Source organism: Sparus aurata, chromosome 14 (assembly GCF_900880675.1).
Source record: "Sparus aurata chromosome 14, fSpaAur1.1, whole genome shotgun sequence".
Lineage (NCBI taxonomy): Eukaryota > Metazoa > Chordata > Actinopteri > Spariformes > Sparidae > Sparus > Sparus aurata.
Genome location: NC_044200.1, coordinates 2,505,669 through 2,531,834, shown reverse-complemented (window position 1 = coordinate 2,531,834; position 26,166 = coordinate 2,505,669). Strand labels below are relative to the sequence as shown.

The following is a 26,166-nucleotide window of genomic DNA, read 5'->3' as shown; positions in this document are numbered from 1 at the left end:
TGCCCCGCCAGGGTTTGGGCTTACATGAGCCCCTGTCTATCATACTTGTTATTTTACACAAGAAACTCCTAAAGTCATCCTGTTACTTTCCACTCAGGACGGTCAGGATCTGAGCAGGCACTAGTAAGACACAGCAGCAGTAGTGTAGGATATGAAAGGCAGCAACAGAAGAAGGCCGATGTGACTGTTCACTGATGATAATTAGATGTAGCCTCTAAGCTAACACGGTGCTTCTCCAGACAGAGCCGCGTTGATTGGTCCAGAAACAGGCCGTCATCCTATCAAACGTTCCGGGGCTGCTGACTGTGCTGATCGCTGTGCTCTGCTGCTGCTGCTGACGGGCTGCTTGCTGCCCGGGCTGGCTGTGTCACACTCACATCAGGTAGGCCTACATCTGCCCTCTCTGAAGGAAGCGCAGACAGCTCCTGCTTTATTACAGCATTGTTTTTGAACATACGCCTCGGTTAAATGCAGCCGCTCGGGTGTTCTGCTGTATAGCTTTCCCTTTCCCTTTGTCCCTCGTTCATTTCAGTGGGTGGGTTATGCAGTAAGGGCATATTGTGTGTAACATATGTCTTACTGTGTGTGCTTGACTAAAGACTAGAACGCTGTGCTGATGTGTTGTGTGCGTGTCGCCCTGCTCAGACGGACGGACGGCTGCTGAGGATCCAGTGCTGAGATGAGATAAGCGTCCTCTGTCTCCGCCGAGCTGCTGCAGCGCCGAGCACGCAGGAAAGACGTTGTCACTCTGCAGCCAGGAACACCGGAATACAAGGATTCAACGTCTGCTTCGACCAGTGAGCTGTGTCACTGTCACCGTACGGGTTTGCTTTTCATCCGCACCGAGTCCGCCGCCTCGATAATGCTCCTGACGCTGCTCTCCAGAGGTGATGTGAGCTGAACTCGCGGGGAAGCCGCAGAGGAGCTGTCCGTCTGTCGAGGTGCTGATGCGGCTGTGACAGAAGCGAGCATGGCTGCCGGGAAGTTACTGCTCTACGCCGGGCTCTCTCTTTCTCTCTGCGCCCTGGGCATGCTGGCCGTGGCGATGTGCTCCGACCACTGGTACGAGACTGACGCCAGGAGGTACAGGGACCGGTGCCGAAGCTTTTCCAGCCGCCGCAAGGTCCCCGGCTTTATCTACATCCCCAACAACAGCCTGCCGCTGCGGGCCAGCCGGAGCAACCTGCCCCGCTGGGAGGAGAAGCTGCTGCTGGCCCGGAACCGACGGCAGCTGTTCGCCATGAGCGCCGCGGACGAGTGCAGCAGGCAGTATAACTCAACCAACATGGGGCTGTGGAGGAAATGCCACCGGCTGGGCTTCGATCAAGACATCGAAGCCCTCATCCAGAAAGGTAAGAATGAAGCTCAAACTGGAAAGGCTGAAGTTGCTGCAGAAACTGCAATGTGCGTTTGAGAAAGCGACGAGACGAGATGTGACATTTCTCATGAGGAATCAGCCTCGTCTGTGGCGACTGTCCATTTGACCAAAGGGCAAGCAAGGGCATTGATCTATTGTCGTGTGATAACAGAAGTCGATGTTCGTGCAGAGGCATGCAGACGTCATGCTGTGCTGTGCTGTGGGTGCTGTGCTGTGCTGTGGGTGCTGACGGCTTGCTGTCGTGCTATTTTGCAAACGAGGCAAGCATGTTAGTTATGACGCTGAACTGCAACACAGACCTGCCGTCACTGGTGTTGGGCTGCTTTTAGCTCTCTATTAGTTTAAGTGATGCTTTCAATTGCAGATGACATAGGTGAATCATTGTATGGGCTTGCCAGTAAGCACTCAGCATGAGAAAGGAGGAAACGGGGTCTCTCTTGTTGTTTATGGTCTGTATCTTCCATCAAGAGTCCCGTTGTAGGTGCAGCCTTCAAATGCTCTGGATTCATTCCACACAGGCCTCTAGTCCAGTTTCCAGAGACCCATTCAGCAATTTTCTTTCAGACATATGCAGGCCTACTGTGCTAGGCTGGATTCAGCTGCCAGACCCCCCTTCTCTACACTCTGGACATGTGTGAATTGTCGTACAATGTTAAAATATCCAGGTTGATCTCTTTGAAAACATAAGGCAACTTTTTGCATCAGATTATTATGTAGATCAAGCAAAATTAGTTTTTTTTTTTTTTTTACGTAAAAAATATTTGCAAGTAAAGTTGATTGTGGCTCAGTAGGTAGAGTGGATCATCAGCTCACCCAAAGGTCACTAGTTCTATCCTTTCCCTGCATATCCATGTGTTTACCCCCAGAACTACATTTATTTTATAAACCAGGAACAGAGACATTCCCAGAGCTGCTGTGTGTGTTAAGAGTTTGAGTAAAGCATAGAGACAAACCAACAAATCCAGCCAATCAGCGGTGGAGTAGGATGGTATTGATATCAGTGTACAAATGTGTGTGTGAATGGGAGTGTCGTAAAGTGCAATGAGTGGTCATTAAATGCACGTCTGTTTACAATTGAACTATGATCTGCAGTGTTTCAAAAGTCTTTCTTGTAAGAAAACCTTCCCTTTTTTTAAAAAAAACAGTTAACATCTTACTTAGATGAAGTGGGACTGTGATCTCTGCATTTCTGAATGTGATTGTGTCATTTAAAAAGGTACATTTGCTCACATTTTCTAGACTGTGTATTTGTGACACTGAAAATACCAATCAATTAGTTAAATATTTTAATTTTAGTTTTGGTTAAGTATTATAACTAATACTTTGTCCACAGACTAATACAGTAGGACACATTTAAGCACAATATATAATTCACAGTAAACCCAGATTTTGACACAAGCATGAAGGACCTGGGGCAGCTGTAGCTCAGTAGGTAGAGCGGGTCATCTAGTAATCGGAAGGTTTGAATCGTTCCCACCAGCTGCATGTGGAAGTGTCCTTGAGCAAGATACTGAACCCCAAATTGCTCCTGCAGCAGCTGGCCTCTGCCATCAGTGTATGAATGTGTGTGAATAGGTGAATGCAGCAAGTGTTGTAAAGCGCTTTGAGAGGTCAGTAGACTTTTCCAGTAGGGAAAGTGATATAAAAATGCAAGACCATTTGCCTCAGTGGCAGATAGTAAAGCATTACCCATAAGGGTTCTTCCCCCTATGGAGGGGAATGTAGGCAGGTCAGTTACCAGGTCAAATACCCAACATGTGCAGGACTTAATGCTTTTTCATGATCGATATTATTATACTGTATTTAATAAATACAATTTAAAAAAATATTTTCGAGTTTTAAAAATACAATACCAATCCGTCTGTCAACAACAATTATTTTACAATGGTAAAAAATCAACATGTCAGGGCTTTTGTTGGACAAACTCTGTAATTGAAAAAATGACCTAATAGCCAGTTTACCACCTCTATAAACATTTTAAAATCCCTTTGTTTTCTAAAAGAAACATTTAATCTAGTGGTTCATGACAGCGGCACTTTGATATGTGCTTGTCAGTTCATCCAATTAAAAGTCATTAAAACAACTGACACAATTCCTGTTTTCCAACGTTGGGATTAATCCCAAAATCAAACACAAGTGTTGACTTATGTCCATGTAGTTGATGATACTACACAGGCATGCAGTGTGTTTAAAAGACAAGGAGCTCGAGGTTTCTCATGGAGATTACTGGTCCGAATCCAAAGCTGGAAGAGGAAAGGGTGTGTGTATGTGTGAGTGTGTGTGTGTGTGCTGCAGATGTGCCTTCCTTTGAGAACGCCTCAATGGCCTTGATGGCTTACCATCTGCAGTAATGGGCAGCCCACAGTCAGTGTGCTCAGTGATCAGATGAATGCCTCCATAGAGGGGTCTGGTCTTTTCCAGCTCTCAGCTCCATCAGCATGGAAAAATGATGGTTTGTCATCATGATGCCTCTAACAGTAACTTTACATGAATGGGTCGATAAGGATGGAACTGTTGAGGTTAACACTATTCATCTCTGTGTGCTCTACATGTACGCTACGGTGATCAACTAACAGGAAGCGCAGCTGCTGGATTGTATTACACTGACATCTGTCAGCCGACCACAGCACTTACCAGCAACCGAGTACTATTAGTACCACTACTGTGACTATTAACTACAAGAAGAAGCTTACTAGCTCACTACTACTTATCTGCACTGCCACTGCTCCTGCCATTACTAACACCACTACCACTGCAGCTTCTGCTATTACAATGGCTACCACCACGGATCCTGCTACTATGGCTGCTACTACTACTGTTGCTAATGCCACTACTGATATGCCACTCCTATACTCCCATTTGCACTAGTACTACTACTGCTACTGCTGTGTCTACGTCTTCTGTTACAGCTACCATGACTTCTCCTGATACTTACCCACAGCTTATGTTACGGCTGCTACTAGCCCACTGCTGACGCTACTATGATTGTTGTTGTTTTTACTACTCGTGTTAATAATTCTCCTGCTCCTGTCATTCCCTCTACCCCCCGACTACTGCCATTACCACTGCAAGTGCTGCTACTGCTACTAATACTAGGGAGTTTAAACAGCTATGCTTGAGGGAAGGGCTATGCTATTCAAGAAGCATAAAGATCCACACTGCACATGCAACTGTTGTTGAGTGAAAATAAAGACAGCAGGTATATCTCTGACGAAAGTGACAGAACTGCTGACACAACACTTTTGTGAGACTGGCGGTGCATTTGAGACCTTTGGCTGAGGACCTTGGTATTTCCAAAACCCTGGCTACAGCCCTTGTATTAACACTATACAGGGGTTAAACAGAAGAAAAACAAATATTTGTAATTTACAGTTGCTTTCACCAACAAATAAAGTTAAGCTCTGTGTCCTGTTTGCTGTTAACATGCATTGTGGAATTCTCAGTTATTAGGGATTTTTGGAGGTCAAAGATTAGAGCAGAGCATCACAAAGCCTTCCCTCCACATGCTGTTTCACTTTTATTCCATTTTAATCTCTAAATTCAAATCACAGGCATAGTCTATACTGGATGATTTCTATCATAATTCCACTAAATGGCCTCATGTTGCTGTTTCATAATGACTCCACATTCCCCTGTGTACTTTCATGACACATGAACCTTGTGAATGAAAGCATTCATACTGATTATGCTGTTTTTGGTATAGAAATAAACATGATAATTGTTATTCTGTCTGGAATTAATCAGAATCCAAAAGCATCAAACACATCTGTGTATATGCTGTAAGCCAATCCTGATTCACTTTCACATTTAACCTAATATTTAACTATTCTAAGTCTCTAATCTCTGCTTGTGGTCTTTCTGGCATAGGCACAAATGACACTTCAGTTAGTAGTATATGGCCAGATCAGCAATATACGTTAATCTTCTCACCTTCAATGCACAGTCCATAACCACAAGCAGCATCAGGGCGCAGATAATAAACATCCTTCACAAATGAAATTGAACTTGAAAACTGTCCTTTTAAAACCCCTGACTTAACTCATAAAAGTGGAAGATAAAATGTGCAATTGAATGAATAAAATATATACTTTACTTTAAGCAAATTGCTGCATTTAGCTGTTCCTTCCTTATGTTCCTTCTCATTAAGCTATTCTTATAGCACTATAAGAACAGATATAATAGAAAACATCAAAATATATATTGTATATGGGCTGCCCTCTTCTGGCACACAATGTCTCCAGCAGTGGTGGCTGTATTTTAAACCGATTGGGAATTTTGAGTTTGAACTTGGTACTCAGTAGTACGTGACGTAATTCGGGTGGTACCCTTAAAATTACAGAGTTCGGTACCCAACCAAGTAAAACATTGCATTGTAACAAGATAATCAATGTTATTAACTTGACCTGTTAGTCCTAATAATGTTGTGGCTGATCGTTGTATTTGTAAGGTGAGACTAACGTCTTCAGTACGAACCATTAGACTTGGAGCCACGTCTCACAGAGAGGGTAGGAAAGTCTTAAAGTACTGAGAGACAGTTGATTACATTTTTGTTTTTACGCTTGTGGTGTGAGTTGTTAACAATGAGAACATATGGCATTCACCTGGTGGCCATGCAGAATCAATGCCATAAATAAAAGCTAAAAAAGTATATTTTAGGTCATTTTGGGTCAGTGGGGCCCTGAAAAAAGTTCTCGATTTTGTTCACTCTTGAGACAAAGTGAAGCTGTCTCACTTTATTGGTACGTTCAAATCAAACGTTAATTTGATTGCGAGATTATTTTTTTTCATGTTACTCGCATGTCACCCAGCTCAGTGATTTATTCCATCCGGAGCTGCATCTGGATGACTGCAGCTTCCAGTGCTACCTTAGACAACCTACCTTAGGTGATTGGCAGTATCTTAATAGGTGTGTTAAAATCAATAGATAGTAACTGTGACCAGCAAGTAGACAGACCACAACACTGATAGGCTTTCACGACACAGCATCATGCAAAATTTCCCTTGAGTTCAATATTTTCAACTCACGTGGATGCACAAATGATGCGTTTGTGATCTTTGGTCTGTAGCACCATAAGTCTAGCTGTAAAGCTTCCTACTGCACAATGTTTTACAAAATGCAATAGGGCACTACACAAAATATTATAGGAAATCTCCAAAGGAAACCTATGATTCAGACTATATTTTCTCTTATCAGAGTGATTTTACTTATTTGAATTGCTTTCTGAGAGGCTTGTGCTCATCACAGTGTGTGATTGCAACATGAACAGCTCCCTCCATGTCTGAGCTGTAACGTTAGCTTGTTGACCTCTTGCACATGAGTAGATGCATGCTTCCTTCTGAATGGTAATATGATTGGTGCGTTTAATTCGGTTCCTTCATGTAACTGCACACATCAAAGTCTGTTGATTACCTTGAGTAACCAATTCTGGAGACATTGTTGTTAAGCTGTTCAAATGTACTTTTCGGTGCTTTGAGCACCACAAGCTGAGTGCCATTTAAATCCATCATATTCAAAAGAAGGCAGCCATCTCTAAAGCCAACATACCCAAAACTCCACACCTCAAACTAAAACTATACATGAATAAATAGCACAATAGATAAGAGAACAATATGTATTTTTATTTTTTGGGGTGAGATTTTAATAAACATGTAACATTCAATATTAGGCTCACTGTAGTCATGCAATACTACAATACAATACATTAATGCTAAATCAGATCAGATGGATATTTAAAGATTTAAGTATAAAGACTGTGACTGGGAACTGTATAAATACAAGTTTGGAACATTTAAGTTTTTGACTGAACATGCACAGAGACACATTGTGTCAAGGTTTTTTTGTGCCAACCCTCTCCTCAAAATAGGTCACCGCCATACCAGTTCTTATTGTTGATGTTCGTTGGTAACCCCTCATGTTGGTAATCCAGCAGTTTCTGACATATGAAAGCTTGGTTTCTGATTCCATAACTGTGCAGGATATGTGACCTCCTGCTCCTCCTCTGTTTGTTACATGGGAAACATCTCGGAGGAAGATAAAAAAGCAGAGAGACATCGCAAAGTTGTTTGGGACAGAGAATGCCAAGAAAGAGAAAAAAGAAGAAGGGAAAGCATTGGACGGCTGTAGAGACAAGGATGTTAGAGAGGAAAGGATTACAGAGAGGAGCAGGGGGGTGGGTGGTTGAGGTGAGCTCTCCTCATCTTCCGCCATCTGTTGTCTCTCTGTGAGGAAAAGGCTTTTCAGGTCCTGATCAAGACATTCACAGTCCCGTCCAAGCAGAAAGAGCAGGGTGAGGCCCAGATTGGATTACCTCGCTCCCCAGGGGCCCCGTATCATGGGGAGGGCTAAATAAGACAATACGGGAGGCTAAAGGTGCCTCATAGGTTCCCTGTCAATGAGCCCGCTGGCACGGCTGCTCATCTAATAGACACACGGAAGTGGTTGAGGACAGGAATCTTCTTTTACTGGCTGGTGGATGATTAAAAGGAGAGCTGACATTCAATCATCTGCCTTCAATTTTCATTATATTGACAATAACACAAAAAGGCCTCTTTTTTTAAACATTCTGTCTACTAGTTGTCTGTCTTGTGATGTGGAATATTCATATTAAAGGCCACCGTGGTCTTTTGGAAGTTATATCCTGTTGTAGTTGTTCATTTTCTTCCTTTAATCAGCCTCAAATGAATCTAAATAAATAACCACTAACAAGTAGTTTATTCATCGGATTGCAGAAGTTATGATACAAGTCTGGAATGCGAAGGGTTTCGCACAAGACTGCAAAGCAACAATATTTCTCCACGCGTTCATTTAAACCTCTCATATTACGCTGCTCCTCATGGGCTGAAATATGTCTGATTTTTGCGACCTGAGCCAAAAATACGCCACCTATCACTAACATTAGACGACGCAGAACATTTTAATCTACATTGCATATTAGACATTTAACTCAATAACTATATAATATTTACAATGCTGTCTTTGTCAGTTCGTCTGTTCTGTTTCGCCCTTGTGTTCCTGTGTCATCTTGATTCCTCTCGTTATTCCTGGTTTGTACTTTTGTGTTTGGACTTTATGGACTTTGGTTAACAGCTTTATTTAATAAAGCTCGCCTTTTTCCTGTCATCTGCCTGCCTGCGTCTCTTGCGTCTGGGTCCCCTTTGTTTAACCGTGCCGAAAAGGGTCCAATCACTACACAAAATGAATTCACTTTCAGAAGGCAGATTGTAAGGCAGAAGTATTAGAGAGAGGTTAAATCTTTGTGAGATGGTTTGTTGTGGCCACAGCAGCAGACATGGGGCTTCACTTGTCTTCCTGGAAACAGTTAAATTATTCAGACACATGCGGTAGCACTCCTTGCTCATTAGTGCCCCTGCAGTCCAGCCCAGCTGAGGAGACTGACTGTCTGTCTGCTAGCTGCTATTACAGTTCCACAATTTACACCCTAAGACTAATGAAACACAGACGCAGTACAATCCAAAATGTATTTTCACCATGGTTACATTATGTCATCCAGCCAATATTTATTTTGGCAGGTGCGCTATCTACCATGAAAAGCTATTTTTTCTTATTGTGTGTCACCCTGGATTAAAATTCACTTATTTGTCACTAATGAATTCATGTCATAATGGTATTTGGGCTTCAGGAGCAGTTTGGCTTTCATTCAAACAGACTAATGTCCCTTTTCTTCAACCTGGCTCAGTTGGATCTGAACATGTAGCCTTTCCTCAGTGAATGATGACATCCTGATCAACTGGTGTAGCAAAATGTCATTTCAGAATGAGTCCTTTTATGTGTGCTAGTTGTTTTCACTTCTTCTTTTTTTTTTTTTTTGTTTACACGATTGTTGTTAAGGAGGATTCTGGTGTGTTTCTAGTGTTTGAAAGGTGTCAGAAGAATCTCTTGATCACTATGTCTGACAAGGCAGGGTGTTCACAGTGTTAGTATAATGCATGATTACCTTATCCTCTGTTGTCACAGCAGGTTATTCATTATAGGACTAAGCAGTCCAAGAATATGTAGAAACCAAGTCCCCAGAGTTCCCAGCAAGGTTTGACTATGCCTTCTATCTGAAAGACTTTGGTTTCATGATTTATTTCAGAATTAATTCTGATTCAGTAAATATAGAATGGTGACTAGTTTGAACCTCTGACTCCACTGTGAAAGTGTCATTTACTTCACACCACTGTCTAAATATCTTTTGGGTGGAGAGGTTGAATGTCCTTTCAAAGGCCTTTCTTTGTGAAAGAGCTGTTGTTTTGAATGGACCCTATATTGAAAGCCTACATTAGTCACCAGTTGATGTCAGACTCCAGTATATACATTTTTGGTCAGCCAATTTACATCGAAATGGACCAGTCTGTAAATGTAGTCCAGATGACCTATTCTGGAAAGTTGACAGAAGCTCAGAAAATGTATTTGCCAGTTATTCTCTAAATCTAATACACAATTGCATTTTTAATTTAACATTTATGCTACTTTAATGTCTGAATTTGTTTTTTTATGCAAATGAAAAAAAATAATACCTTGTCAATACTGAATTCTGATTGGCTGCAGGATGTCAAATAACTCTAGATGCAGGGACACTCATATAACTGCTAAGTGGTTCCAGTGAAACTATTTGTTCAATGTTCTAAATGAATGTATCTACACCACTTCGTGCTGTGGCCAACAGTACACATAGACTATCATTCGTTCATGAAAATCTTGATATTGATTTGAGGTAAATGACTTTGCTGGATAGCTAGCTAGTCTTGTTGATAAGATCCTGTCACAATATATAATAGAATATATAACTGTTTCTGAATCTTATCAGCATAATGTTAGCTCTGCTCAGGGAACCTCTACTTCTGTGAGCAAAACAGACTAGAAATATCCCCTGTCGCTAAGTCTTATCTAAGGTTTGTCCCATATACTGGAGTAGTGAACAACATCAATTGCATAAGAACTTAATGGGACTGTAATAATTGTTCCGGCTAATAGTGAAACTCTCAAATATTGCCAGGGAAACAGAGTTAATTCATGTGACAAACTGTTGGATTATGATCACAAAAAGCAAAAGTTATTATGGTTGAAGTTGAAAAACACCCTTTAAGGTGTCCATGATCAGAAAGTGAATAGACTCTGCGGTGGTTCTGAACTTCATGTTGTCCGTTAATTCATAATAGTGGACACCTTGTTATCCCTTTCTTAATAACTCTAAGAATAGACAAATCTTGACTGAGAGTAGCTAAATCATTGCTCATGCTCTTCATGGAGTCCAGCACATTTGCATTATGTGGCCTTTTGTTTTCTCTAACGTGTGTTCCAAAACAGATTACATAAAGTATATGGTCATTTAAGAGATATGAGAGAGTCTTTCAAAGTAAAAGGAAGATGTACCAACGTGCATGGTGTATGATGACAGCAGCTGATGCAGTGGGTGCATTTGATTCCCATTTTAACTTCTGTTTGCAAAGGCCAGAGTCAGAGAGCAGCTCTGGCTTGGAGAGTTACTCATCATGAAGTCAGTCTGACTCTGATAACCACAGGCACAGTAGATGGAGAGAGTCAGAGAGAAAGAGAGAGATTAGGGGGGAGAAGCATGATGTAGTTTGTTTCCACGCAGCCATGCAGCCGACATAAATGTTTGATGACCTCATGTTTTCTCCCACAGATCGGCCATGGCAGTCGTACACCCATAGGTCCACTCAGAGCATGTGTAGCCTCAAGACAGCAACCATTTATAGCTGATGCATGCGCACACTAACACACAAGACACATAATATCTACTTAGATGGGTATATTGTACACACCACACACATTACACATGTACAAAGAATGTGATTTATTCACCATAAATAATAAATGATGCACTCAGTGCAGCTCTTCTCTGAAATGGTTTCCTGACACACAATGGGCATGGATATAATACACACACATATATGAAAAGGATGCTGCTGATTTTCGGTTCTTTCTCCATTGAATTAGGAGCCTTTGAATTAAAATTTTTAACTTTTTGGTAGGCTTGTTAGAATGAAACATGATGTGTAAACTGGACTTAGTATGATAATCCGTTTTCTGTCTCACTAAAATAAAAAGCAACAACAATGACATAAACACAAGAAGAACTTCAAAAAAATGTAAATTGAATTTGAACCAATTCAACACAAGATACCTTTATGAATGGCCAACTTTCCATATATGTGTGTAAATATATATATAACAAAGGTCAGATATTATATTGCATAAAAGTCTAGTCTAAAAATGGTATTGCAACCTGTGCTTTAAAAAAATGAATGCAAAAATCGAGAATCGAACCGAACCGGGACCTTAGAATTGAAAATTTAATTTAATCGAATCGAGGATTTGGAGATCGTGACAACCCTAATAAATATATATATATATATATATATATATATATATATATATATATATATATATATATATATATATATATATATATATATATATATATATATATATATATATATATATATATAGATATATAGATATATATAGATATGTGTGTGTGTGTATACCCACAAGTACTAAGTAGTCATCACAGCATTATTAACTGAGCTCTTATGGGTGGGATCCACTTATCTTCAAACTTGGTCGCCATTTTTATCTCAACTAAAGTAGTAAAGTTTTGTGACTGAGATTACTGTGATGCTGAAATTCTGCAGACTGACCAAAAGACTGTGTGGAATTGAAAGGAAATTCCATTTAACTTCATGTTCCCCGAGTCTGATACCTTAAGTCAGGGTATCTGCTGAGGAATTGGATTAATTCAAAATGGTTTATGCTCTTTTTGTTTGCAAAGTGTTATTTGGCAAGATGTCAAAAGCAAAGCAAATGGGCTCACCAAAATCTGTGGGAATCATCTTCTGAGGAGCAACAATTAGCTTTACAATCATCAGACTTCCAATTTCATTCTCGCTTCATTTAGCCATGATCACAATCTTCCCTTAACCTTAACCAAGCCATTAATGGACATAAATCTGATCCAACTTGAAGCACATGGTGGCTGAACAGGAAAGGGTCACGTATATAATGTTTTGAATCATATTAGATGGTTTTGTAAGGCTCTGACAAATAACATTTTGACTTCTTACCTGGTAATGTGTTCAATTTGTGAGTCTCTGTGTGTTTCACAATGTGGTCCTGGAGATATCTTTTCATTGTATCTGGGAAAATTTGCTTCTTTAGTTGAATAAGCTGACTCTTATAATAAGTAACAGTAGACGTAATTTAAAAGTAAAAGAAGAGAGCAACAATCACTGAAACTCAAACTTTGATATCACTAAAAAATGGAAACAAAGAAAGAAAAAAATGAAAGGAAGTAAGCACTTTCTCAGTGTGTTGGCAGGTGAATACTCTAAGTCTTGCACATAAACAACATAACTTAGTTATTCTGGTCCATAGCAATGTCATGAGAGCTGTGGGTGGTGACACACAGCATACTTGCGTTCATACATCACCCCTTTTAAACCGTTTTAGTGACTTCACTCCCCTAACCCACACTGCCTGGCAGTGTCATGGCAGCGTGACATCTCCATGGAAACAAAGGTATCCTGGCTGATTGGCAGTCAGAGGCTATAAGGAGATGAGATGAGAACACGAGCCACACAACTGACTCAGTGAGGTGGCATGAACCCCCTCACTCACTCCCCCTCACATCGGAGGATGAATTAGTCTTGCCTCTGACATCAACACTCCATAGATGTACTCACTGTGCACCTGTGGAAGTTGTGGATGAAGTTTTATGAACAGATTGTGGATCACCTCTGGTCACAGGCCTCAGATTTTTGACACGGTGGAGGCTTTGTGTTGCGTTGGTTGAAGGGTGTAACAGGTTAACAAGGATCACTTAACAGAAGGTGGGGGATTGAGTCAAATACCCTCACTCCCATATGTTATTATGAGAGCTTTGCTTTCTTGAGATAATTCATTGATTCACTCATCTTGTGATAACAGCAGTAAACAAATAATTTCAAGCAAGGCCTTTTTTTCCTTCTGTACGTTCAGTTTATCTTCCATAGCGTTATTATGTATTTTTCCATTGACTCCATAGGGTTCAGCTAGCTCCAGGTTTTAGCATTGTGAGCGGTTCACTGCTCATGTGCAGAGTCTCTGAGAAGATGATTCGGATGTGCTGTTACGACTGTCAGGAAGGGAAAGTTTCATTTTTAAATCTAAGTCTGCGATGCCAGGGGTCACGATACCCAGGCCTCTGCCTTTTTTCTGCCACCTGGCACACTGCACCTAGGGTGGAGCGATCAGACTGTACACCGGTATATCAGGGAATGAAAATGTTAATGAAACAGTTCTGCTGTGCATTATGTGCATACAGCTATACAATACATGCCCAAAGGTGCTTAGTGGTGGTGCTGATACCTGGGACTGTGACCTGTAGTTTCCTCAGTAAACACACTGCTCTCTCTTATATGCACTTTATGACATTCCTTTGGAGGTTTTCTGAGCATGACAAACTGGGGGGAGACCCTGGGGCAGACTCAGAACTCACTGGAGGAATTACATACTTCTTCTGGCCGAGGAATACTTTGGGATCTCCCAGGAGGAGCTGGAAGCCGTTGCTGGGGAGAGGGATGTCTGAAATACCCTGATAGCTTGCTGCCACCGTGACCTGACCCTGCATAAGCAGAAAATGCATGGATGAATTTATTTTAGTCACAATTTTTTGTCACACTAACACTAAGTCACAGTTATTACCTGCACCGAGGAGGTTAGGTTTTCATCTGTGACCGTTATTTGCTTGTTAGTTTGGTTGGTTTGTCAGCAGGATTACACAAAAACTACTGAACAGATTTCCATGAAACTTGGATGGAGGAACAGACACTATTAACTTGTGCAATCATATAAAATGACTGATCCAAGAATAATTTTCTTCTCTGAAAAATAAGACCTTTTTTAATTTCTCAGTGAATAATGCATGGATCTTGATGAAAATACTCAGGTTGTGTTTAGGTGGTTGGTGTCTGTGCGTACATTTTGATGCAGATCCTAATAAGAGCCTGTTATTCTTCCACAACACAATGGAGATTATGATTCCATCTGCATTGTTTTATTGTCAGAATGGTTGGCTGTCACAGACCTGGTGATCTTGAATTATCGTGAAGCAGTTATGTTTGAGTTAGAATTTAGAGTGAGCAGACTCTCCTTAATGTCTCATCTTCATCATAGTTCAAAGGCTACAGTGCTGTCTGCTCTATAATACCACTGAGACTTCCCGAAGCATTTAGGATGAAAACTATGTTTGATTTCACATCAGTGGACAATTCCATTCCATAGAAGGTAGCTCTCTCTCCTGTGGCGCCTCTCCAGCCTTCGTTTAATCAATGGCTTATCAAGTCAAGAGAGTGCTGTGGGCCTGTAGGAAGCCTGCATCAATCAGATCCTTATTCTGCCTGCCCAAAGACTGGCTGTCTGGGAGGAGGGAGAGCCGATGAAGGGAGCTCTGTGGCCACAGCTGCCTCCCTCACAAGAAAGGCCTTTTTACTGCTCAGGATTGCCGGACAATATAAGAATTATGTCCTATAAAGGGACCATTATTGTGCAAGTAGGGCATCCAGGCTCGGTGTCAAGTGAAAGGCTGCAGTTATCTTAGCTTCTGCTTTCTCTCAGAGATCACTAATTTGTAACCATTGATTAACACTGGAGGGACTGGAAAAGAACACCATCATCATCTGTTTGGCTAACAATAAATCAAAACCCAGCTCATACCCTGGTTTGTGTTGTCATGGTAACATGCTATGACTGTTACAGACTGACAGATGATATTCAGGCAGATTGAGCTGGCAGCTGAGCTAAAGGCAAAGCGAGAGGGGATCATGAGGAGTGTTTCTTGGAATGTCAGGAGGTTAGACAGCAAAGCTTCCTGCTTTGGATGACAACAGCCAAAGAAAGAGAAACTGTGTTCCCAGGGCGACACCTTCACTGTTTCCAGCCAGCCGCACCTTCGCCGATGTCTGGGGTTAGGGTGTTTTTTGCTGTGCATTTTGTCAGAGAGGACACGAGAAAGAGCTGATGTCACAGAGGATTCTAGACACAAAACGACTAATCTTCTGCTTTCATCTTTTCTGTGGAGAATACAACTATACTCTTGGACATATGAGTTCATGTCAGCAACTCCACTACTGAGCACTGCAAACATTCAGCACATCAAACTAAAATACAAAAAAAAATATACCTTGAGGACTGTTTGTCATGTTATGAAATCCTTTAAATTGATAATAAAATAAATAAATAAACTAGCATATATTCAGAATTATCCATTGTTATTTGTGGAAATGAAAGATATTCATAGTTATTTGTACAAAACAATTTGCAGTTTTTGTGGTAATGTCTAACAGTCAGTCTGTGTCAGTGACAAGAAAACATTTATTAGGTTCAGCATCAGTGCTGTTGCTGTTAAGTCTTTTAAGCTAAAGCTGGATTTGGATAAGGGGAGGCCTGACATACATACTTTTGATTTATAATTTAGTGCTTGATTTCCCCTGTTCATGGAAACTCCATAATACTAGATGGATTTCTTACTCGAAGCTGTACTTTAATTTAGTTTTTACAGTAACTGTTTACATGATATACAGAGACTACAGTATTGTGGGCCGTCTCTGTGTTGAATCAGAAACTTTAAGGAGGAAACACAAGTAGCCTAAGCTGACCAATCACAGTTGTTCTACATTTTAAAAGAAGTGTGTGTTAGCCAGGGTATATCAGCAGAGCCTACACATGTATAGCTGCCAGAGGTGTGGTGTAGCTCCAGCCTACCTTACAGACCTTTTACAACCATACGTCCCATCAAGGTCACTCAGGTCCGCCGACCAACTGATCCTGGTTGTCCCTAGGTCAAAGCTAAAGCATTTAAAAATGAAACACAACTGTCAACACTGAGCGTCAGATGCAGCAGCCTGGTCAGTGGCCCTGCACTCTAAACTTTGAAGTTTGACAATGCAGTTACCCCTCTAGTCATGGGTGTAGTGTAGTCAGTATACAGGGGTGGAACCAGTCCTACCCACTTCTTCAAATGATTAATTTCACCTGTCAGAACATGTTGGCACAGTGGTGCCTGAGCTAATTGTTGATATGTTGACAAGGACATTGCTGACATTTTGATGTCTGATGTCTGTATGGCAATCCTTTCAATAGACCAAAGGGGTGTACCAACTGTCTGATCAATATTGCCGTTCCTAAAGCTGCTGTGAAGAGGATGAACTATTCTACCATTATTACCTTATTGTATTTTGGACACATGTCAACACCCTTTACTGTAGCACCAACATCAGAAATGTCAACTTAATGTACACAAAGATTTCCACCACCCAGGTTTTAGTGAACAGTGTTCTTTTATTAGCCATGTAGCTTTAGAACTCCAAAGTCTCTCTCTTTTTTTTTTTAATTAATATATTTTAATTGCATGGAACCTCTATCATTGAGCATACATTTGAGTTCAGTGTTATCAAGAGCAGCCAATGATATACCTAGACATAGAGGATTTAGTGTTTGCTTCTCATCACTACAGAATGAAGTGCAGAAGTACCTTGGCCCTCGGTGGCCTTGTTTAAACCTGCATAAGTGCTTCATCTCATTCTACTTAAGAGCTCGTCGCCTTGCATAATCATCAAGTCCTCAGTTTCTGCCGTGCCTCTTTCATCCTCTTCTCCTTCCAATTTGAGCTGAGTTCATAATTACAACATCAGAATGATGGGAGATGAACAGAGACAGAGATGATATGAGTGTAGGTGGATGATCTCATTTGACTGCATTTACTACAGAAGCAGACTGTAGGATGATGACCTCAGGTGCCACAGTTTTCAGAATCCTATCAAAAATAGCAGGCAGACACCAGACTGCTCTGTGGGATGGAGAGATTATGTCAGACTGGAACATAAATGTATCACTCTTAAATTGGAACCACATCATGAGCTTTGTTATATTTTGTTGAGTTGTTTGCTTAAATTATGCTAAATGTTCAAACCCAAAGGAATCCACAAGTTTACTCAAGGTGACACCTGTCGCTTTAACTTCTGGGAAAGTCAGAGAGTGAGGAGGAAAGTCGACGAACGAGACTAATTGTAACGTTCATAAAAATCTCAAACAGGCTTCTGAAAAAAAAAATTTTTTACAGTATTTTCTGACAAGTAAATTAATTTTGTGCTCAAAGTCACTAAACATGAATAAACTTTGCAGCTCCTCAATACACAATACACTCAAAGAGCTTCTGTTTGAATGACAGCTATCACTGTCCCTGCTAATATTCATGCTATTGCTTGTCCATGCTAGTGATGTTGATCTGGCTAGAATGGCAGTCTGGTTGCCATCATCATAACTATATAACACTTTTAACCACGACCCCCTTCTCTGTGTGAGGAAGAATGTTGACTGTTAGATGGGATGAAATAGACTGGGGGGGGGGGCTGTAAGGGAATGGGCAGTTGCTGTTAGAATAGAAGGATAAGAGAGAAGACGGAGGGGCAGCATTTAGTGTTAGTGTATTCGTCACTGATATTAGGATGTTCTGCAGACCAGCCCAAGTCTTCATCTTTTGTAATAAATATCTTGACTGTAATTCTTCTGCCTCGATGATTTCTTGACTGTGAAGACACTACCACAGTCTCCCACCCCAAAACAGCCAGTTTACTTTACTGTACATTAACTGTGAGCTAAGCAAACAACGGCGCATGGTGTGTGTGTCTGTGTTATTGAAATCAGGTCAACCTCTCACGAAACTCAGCACTTACCAGGAACTCCTTTAACACTGAACCCAGGTCTAATAATACAGTCACCATGGCCTCATAAAGCTGTGAAGCATAGATACAGTAGGTGGTAAACATAAACACACTGTAGCGTGCCCACATAGAGGAGGTACATTAAAGCATGCAGCAGGTCTTGATTCATGCAGCCTCTGAGATGCAGTTGTGGCCAAGGCTCAGCAGGCCACTAGAATGGCTTTGACATTTGAATGACATCCATTCCTGCTTGAATAATTGGCTGAGTTCTGTCTGCTGACAGCCGGAGAGAGGTGCTGCAGAAAGCTGCCTCCTCTCACCAGCATCTCCTCTACAATAACCAATAACTTAGGGAGGCCTTCCAAACTCAGAAGGTGCTGCTTTGTTTCCCTTATCTGCCGCACTCCATTTTAATTTTGCATTTGCTTTTGCTTCTTTGGCTCCCTCCATTAGGCTTTTGTTTAATATTGAATTATTATTATACTGACAATGACAGTTATACATTAGGCACAGACGTGGTGTGAGTTTGAGGCTAGATCCACACCAAAGATTTTATTTTCAAAACGTATGACTTTTACAAAAAATCAAGGGGAAATGAGATGAGTGAGTAGCTTTTTGATACATTTGTTGCGTGTGTGACAGCAAAACAGTATTTACTTACTGTCAGCCTGGTAGTGTTGTAATATCTTTGTTGGTGGCCACAATGAATTAAAAAACTGTTTTTGGAAATACATTAATACATACTGGAAAATTAATCAAAAGTCATGTCAAGCTAAAGTACCGACTTTCTGTTAATAGTTAGTGGTGCAGCTAGATACAAAGGTATTGTAAATTGGCACAGTAATTGACAAATCAAACCAATCAGAGAGTCATCTCTCACTCACTTCAGTAGCCAGGGTCCTGTCACATAGTAACCAGTGGCACTAGTCTTCACTGAGGGACAGGGATTTTGTCGTCAGCTGCTGGCCCCTCTGCCTCTGCAGTTTCACAATTGTCCCATCAACAACTCTGTTTTACTGCAAATGACAAAATACACTGATTGAAGCTGAGGAGGAGGAGGAGGAGGAGGAGGAGCACTGCTCCGTCCTTCTGTGTGTGTGTGGATCTCGGTCCATGAATCAGACGGAACGGGTCATAAAAAGTACCATCCTGATCAATAACAGGTGGGATGAGAGGGAAGAATACGTCCTTAATGAGGAAAATATGAATGACGAACCTTCAGCAGCAGACACCATGTGCGTGTCTGTACATGAACATGTGCATTTGTGCAACAGGAACAGCTGATACACAGGATCAGTTAGTGTTTTATGTTATGGTCACACACAGTCCAGATTCATACAGTGAAGTAGTTTGGAGTGAAGCAGCTGTCCTGATAAATCATGAGGTCCTGTCTAAACATATCCATTTTAGGAGCCAAATGTGTGATTTTGTTCATAACTACAGCTTTTAGTATTGCTGATTATAGTGCCAAGATATTTGTTACAGTGTTGTTTAAAATAATGGAAAATGGCCTCTCAAATGATAGAATCGGAGCATATGCACAGTGTGAACCTCTCTATGTACACACATCTAATGTGTCCCTTAAGTAGCAGGAAACAGACTGCACCTTTGACTTTAGAACTAGAGTGCCTGTCTGTTTATATTACATTCATTCATTCAAATGTTTATCTACATAATGTATTCTTATACAGTTATATTGCTACAGTCTGATTTTATTACTTTATAAATGTATTCTGTCTTTGATGAGGATACACATCTTAAAGAATTTGAGGATGCATCCTCTGCAGACAACTAGCAAAAAGACAGATTTTCATAAACTTCCATATTCCTCAGAGGAAGAACCCCGGTGATTTCTACTGGACCCACTGACTTTACCTTGGTGCTATTTTATGCCCATTTGCCTGTTGGTTAGACAAATGTGATGCTACCTTGGTGATAGCGATGTCACCTCCCACTTCCTCTCTGAAGAGAGTTGAGGGATCTGGCAGAGATAGTGGTCTATAAATATTATGGAAAAGCACACTTGTTCCTAATACAGAAATATGAAAAGCTAAGGATGGCAGCACTACTTGGCCAGTCAACAAACCACCTGCACAATGACTCACGGCAAATATGTATCCCAGAACCGACTGTATAGTTGAATCACCAAAATAATAAATCAGAAAGGAGTCTTGTCTCGGAAGACACAAATGTAAGAGCCTTGGCAAAGATGAAATCTGGCTGACTGCCTCCTATTATTACTACTATAACTCTCTTGCTCTTGCTGCTATATAAAGGTAGTGACATGTGTCAGGTCCTAAATGAATGGAAAAAAATAATAGTAGTCACCTTTGATGTCATGTATGATGTTAGTAAGCTCCTTAACAACTGAGCAATATTTGCTGATGAAGACCATGTGATGCAGTGGAAGAACTGGTTCACATCTGTCTTAAGGAATTCTGTTGCTCATATAAAAACGTCAAAGAAAATTCAATGGATTATACAAAAGATGTATTTTGATACCTAAAAATATTACCAGTGTGTGATATTGCAACAGGTGATTCCATCACTGTGATGCTATAATCACTGTGGTGCCAAGCTAACAATTCAATCCCAGGTAGAAACTGCCAGTTGATTTGTACTGTGGAGATGTGTGAAATTGGCAAACATGTAAAAATCTGCTTTCATCATCAGTCATAACTGCACTGTGTAAATATACATCATAAACAGGGTGGTCCATGCTATCTAACATTTCTGCTGTGCATACTCTATGTATTAGATTGTTTTGCGAGCATTTTTTAAATCTACACAACAGCGACACTGCAGACTAACTGCTAGTTTGGGGTAAACTCAAGCTGACATTTTCATCAGTCTGTGGCCCAACATGTCAACTAGGTTTTCAGACTAATGTTAGTGAAAATGTTGTTCTCAATGTGTTTGAAAAGCATCAATCATTTAAGATTAATTAGACTTTAAAATAACACCCAGTTAGTGTGGGACACAGGGGTTTTCAAACCCAAAGTTATTGTAGACAAACATTGTGATTGGGTCTACAACAGCCTCTGTCTTCTGGTTTCAGGCTTTCCACCAGATGTTGGAACCTGGCTGCAGGGATTTGCACCCACTAAGCTATTATGAGTGCCAAGAAAACTATTGTCTACATTATTATTGGATGCTGTAGAGCCTGGTGTTCCTCCACTGTGTGTCTCCTGATGAGGACCAGATCATTCAAGCCTGAGAAAATATCAAGAACGTAAAATGACTTGAGAACTGATTTTGTTTAGCTTCAGCTCTTCCCTGTTTTCTCTTCCGTCTGTATCTCTGTAAACTCAGCCCCTTACGCAGGCTCTTTATTGTCAGAATAGATTAAGAAAGCTATACCATCAAGGTGGTGAGGAAATGTATCCGTCTCGGCTCGACTACTCTGTCTTTAATAATCTTTTTATCGCTGCAGAAGGATGTGGCTTGAAGCGATGCAGTCAGGTGTGAACTGTGAGATAAAGGAAGCGGATTTGCTATGCACGCTTTTTCAAGATAGAATATCAAACATCATGGTGATCCAAGCAAAGAAAACAACTTTGGAAATATCGAGGATCAACTCAGTTACACTAAACATGGCACCAATTTGAATTTGCATGCATGAAGTCAACTGAATCAACAACCATCAATAATCTGAATATTGTTTCCAACAATGTTCATTTACATAAGATTTCTCTATTAAACTAACTGGCCTATATTTTGAGGATCTTTTTATAGATCTTTCTTTCACCTCCGACCAACAAAGAGTGTTGGTTTACCAAAGTCACACATCTTCAGATATCTGGAGGGTCACCTTCTGTGAAAGTCTGTTGTTGCCAAGAGGAAGCATCGGACTTGCTTTATCTCGTTTCATTTCCTGTGAAGGTGCAGGATCGTTATCTTATCTTATCCTATTCAAATAAAATCCTTAAAATGGAATTTCAATTACCAATATTATTTTTTATTATTATGTTTATATATTACTACGTTATTGTATCATGACATCATTTCAATTAAATACAATTTCAGTAATTTAATTTTCAACTGTAGGTTGCACTTTGGAAATAAATCAGTGCTATACTTAGTGTACTTCAAAATGATTTACTTTTTAAATGATTTTTGTTGTAATTTTCCTTTCAAAATACATTGAAAAGTCTAAACTAAACATTTAAACTTGAACATAAAATTGAGATTTGAATTTTATTTACATACAAATGAAAAGTCATATTTGAATGGCAGCCATGGACCATAACCTTCACTTTGTATGAAACTGTGCAGTAGATCCCATGGTGAAATCTTCAACTGAAGTATCCAGTTACAATGTGTAGCGTGTTTATGATCAGGAACATACAAGCAGTCTGATAGATGACATTACACAATCATATAAATGATTTAATGTCACTGTCATGATTATATAGCTCTGTTCTTGTAAAGTGTGACACAGTATTCCATATGGGTGGGAGTGTATCTCCATGCAGGTTAGAGGTTTGATGGGCCAGTCAGTCAAAAGTCCACCCCAGTGGACGACTCTACCAAGACATGGCGGCTGTGGCTTAGGGATAAACCCAGTGTCTTGTTGCTGGAAGGTCGCTGGTTCGATTCCCCTGGTCTGCATGTCTGTGCTTGGGGAAGATATTGAACCCCAATCTGCTCCTGATGTGCTAGTTGACACCTTGCCTGGCAGCCACTGTCATCAGTGTATGAATGTATGTATCAATTGCTGTAAGTCGCTTTGGACAAAAGCTAAATATCATTTATGAGAAGTGATGCTTACCTTCCACTCATAAATGATTATATTAGAAAAAAATGATGCATCATCTCAGGGTCATTTAGGCCGTGATAAACGTAAAGTCACCAGTCTCGTTTCCCTGATCTCCACCAGAGACCTTCAGTTATAAATCTCTCTCTCTCAAATTGTGGGGATATTGGCTTGCTTCTTGGCCTGCGTACATGCAATGCTCACTTTTTTCCAGGTTTTGGGGCTCAATGCATGGTTAAATGACCAAGCTGAACAAGCTAGCAGCTACATTTAGCAGCAGTTAGTGCTTACTTTTGCAACAAGTTTATCTTATCTTATCTTATCTTGCTGGAGTTTAGGCTGAGCAGCAGGAGCACATCTGAGTTAAAGGAAAAAAATATCCACATACGATCTAGTTTCAAATAAATCAGGGAGTGAAAGCATTAATAGGACACACGATTAGTATATGCCCCTGAGTGCACAATGAGTCATCATTTTTCATTGTTATTCAGACAATATCAAACTCTAAAATACCATTAAGAACACCTATAACATGACTTCTACTGGTATGCTGGTGAGATATAGAATCAGACATATGTGACAAAAAGCCTTGAACATAGAATTTGACTTCATAGGAACTTAACTTATTTCTCTTTCTGTGTTGGACTCTGTATTTTGGTCTGTTACAAAAAATACATACTGTACATGGTGCAAATGCAGTAAAGTTGCAAGGTTAAGTACAGAACAGTCCAGAGCAGTGACTGTCCATTACTCCTGTTGGACTTGATGGAAAATCAACAAGAGGTCAAATAAGCTGCCATAGGTCTCAGCCTGGGGAAGTGCTATTTGTCTGGTGAGACTTCTTTTAAATCACTCCTCTTTGGCTGTAGAAGACGGCAGCCAACATTAATATGTATATAGCAAATATTTTCCACAAGCATCTGGACAGTGCAGAGGCTTATGTGATGTTAAACCAGACTGGAGGGACTGCTCAGGGAGATTTGTTTCTGTAGTAAAGAAACTGACACAAACACGAGGAGTGAACACACAGATATGCCTGTATTGCAGTGGAGTGTGGGAGTCAGTGGGACTTTGACTTGTGCCAAATGGTGTCAGTGTCTTGGTGTCAGGTCGGCTCATGGGTCTTGTTATAAACACCTAGCTGCCCTGCAGCGCTCAGGGCTGCTTCCTCAATGTGCTCCTGTCTTCCACTGCTGTGACACCATGAGACAGAAGGGAACACACAGTGACTTCCCTGCAACTGTGTATAACAGCCAGTGAGGTAACCAGAACACAAGTGCAGACTGGGATTGGTAGCAATAGAAAAAATGGTAAAAAGACAGCTTACACTTGGCTGTGGCTCAGGAAGTAGAGTGGATCGCCCTGTAAACTGAGGGCTTTGGTTAGGAAGTGCTGTATCACTCTGATACACAGATGGGAACAAGCATGGTAGCCTCTGCCATCAGTGTGTGAATTTGTGTGTAAATGAATGAATGTGGCAACAAGTGTTGTAACACACTTTAAGTGGGCATTAGACCAAAAAAGAGCTGTATAATGCACGTCCAACTAGCATTCCTTAATGACTTACACACATGACCAAGGTAATCACACTGAAGTTAAATATATCCTTTTCATAGCAGGCATTTTGATTTATTAAAAGGAAATTCCAGTATTTGTAAACATGGGCCCCAGTTTGACATATTTTAGTATGTGACTAATAAGAGCCAAAGGTTTTGGAAGTGATCCAGTAGATCACCTCAGCCAGCAGCCACAGCTATTCCTTCAACCTGCTAACCAATTTGTACAGCACAAACATTCAAAAACAGTTAATCTACCTGATTATGTTTTTTAGATTAAATTCAATTGTGTCTTTGTGTTACTCATTTTACCAGTATTGTCAGAAGTCATTGAAAATACAAACAAAATTATGTTTCTGGGAAAAAATGTTCAGCTTGTGAAGAGGACATGACAGAAATAGGTTTGATAACAACCGCGGACAGCTGCTGGGACAGTGCAGGGGAGAGCTCAGTAGTCTTCTAACAGTTATGGGCCTTCTAAGACTTCTGCAAACAACAGGCCTGTTGCTGTGTAACAGCGACACATGCAGTGTTTTGTGCAAAAAAAAATTCTTTGGTTAATATTTTTGGTAAACTGAATGAAACTGTTTACTGAACGTAGAATGTGAATACTCGTACAACTAGGCATTTAAAATGGGAGACGGTAATATTTCATATGCACTGCAGCTCAAGTTTATTGCGATTCATTCCAAAACAATGACCAATTTTGTATAGCCTATTGATGGCTGCCAGTTAGAGGCACAGCCCCTGATTGGTTGACAGATGCAGCCTGAGGCATGATGGTACTGCCAGTGGATGGCTAAAAATCATGCTGACAACAACAGTAACTATTTACAACATGTAGAATGATCACAGAAGTCAGCGTTGGATTAATTACTTTGGAATTATTTTAACCAGTTCTTGTGAGGTGTGAATGTGCAAAAACACTGGACACACGTACCAGACCGTCACCATACATTTCCTAGTTTGAATAGGTTTAGGCAAGAAAATCACTCAGTAAGGTTTAGATAAACATTGTGTTTTATGTAATTAATTGCTTAACTAATTAATTGCTACTGTTTATAAACAGTTGCAACATGAACACTAAAAGGATACAAATTATTTAGCCTTTCTCCCAAGAATGAAAGCACCACTAGCGTGCCAACTGCATGTAGTTTGCTCTGTTTGATGCTGCTGTGGCTGATTAACGAAGTAAAACAAAAAAAAAAATCGAATCACTAATTTAAGCTCCTAAGCTTTTCCCCTTCATATGTGGCATTTACTTTTGAAAACGTACTTGCTCTCATCTTGGCTAAATGCCTCCAGTCTCATTCTCTATTGTAACTCTTCCGAATCGGCTGTCTGAAGGGCCTGGACTCAATTTCCAGAAAGCCCACTTCCCCTCATTAATTCGGCTCACCTGAACTGCTGGTCAGGATGCCATTTGGTCGGGCCAGCTCCGCCATGCTGCTGCACTAATTGAATTCCATTTCCTGGCAGTGGGTATGAGACTGTTAATATGGCATTTAGGAGCCCAAATGAGGTCCAGGCATTGAGGTAGCCATTAGAAAGAAGTATATGCATGCAGCGCTAGTATAAATATAGTTCTTACTGACAAACGGCTATGGCTCAATACTCACATTGTCATTGTTTCTGGGGAACACCTATGGAAAATTACAGCTTCAAGCAGCGATGGACGGGCCCTCGCTCCATGCACGTTGGGCTGTGACGCCATCGGACACAGATGCCCTAGATGTCTGCTCACCTGTTAC

At 40.6% G+C, this 26,166-nt stretch overlaps 1 protein-coding gene across 2 annotated transcripts in view; it reads left to right on the top strand.

The window, feature by feature from the left end:
- tmem178bb (transmembrane protein 178Bb) overlaps positions 1-26,166 on the top strand; it is a 140,209-nt gene continuing 114,043 nt past the window's right edge. The window contains exons 1-2 of one of the 2 annotated variants that reach the window (XM_030440312.1): positions 1-382; positions 646-1,352. In XM_030440312.1, coding sequence (XP_030296172.1) covers positions 971-1,352 — 382 coding nt within the window. In that variant the 5' untranslated portion in view covers positions 1-382; positions 646-970. Of the gene's footprint in view, positions 383-645; positions 1,353-26,166 lie in introns of those variants that run through there. The other variant, XM_030440313.1, reaches the window with a different exon arrangement.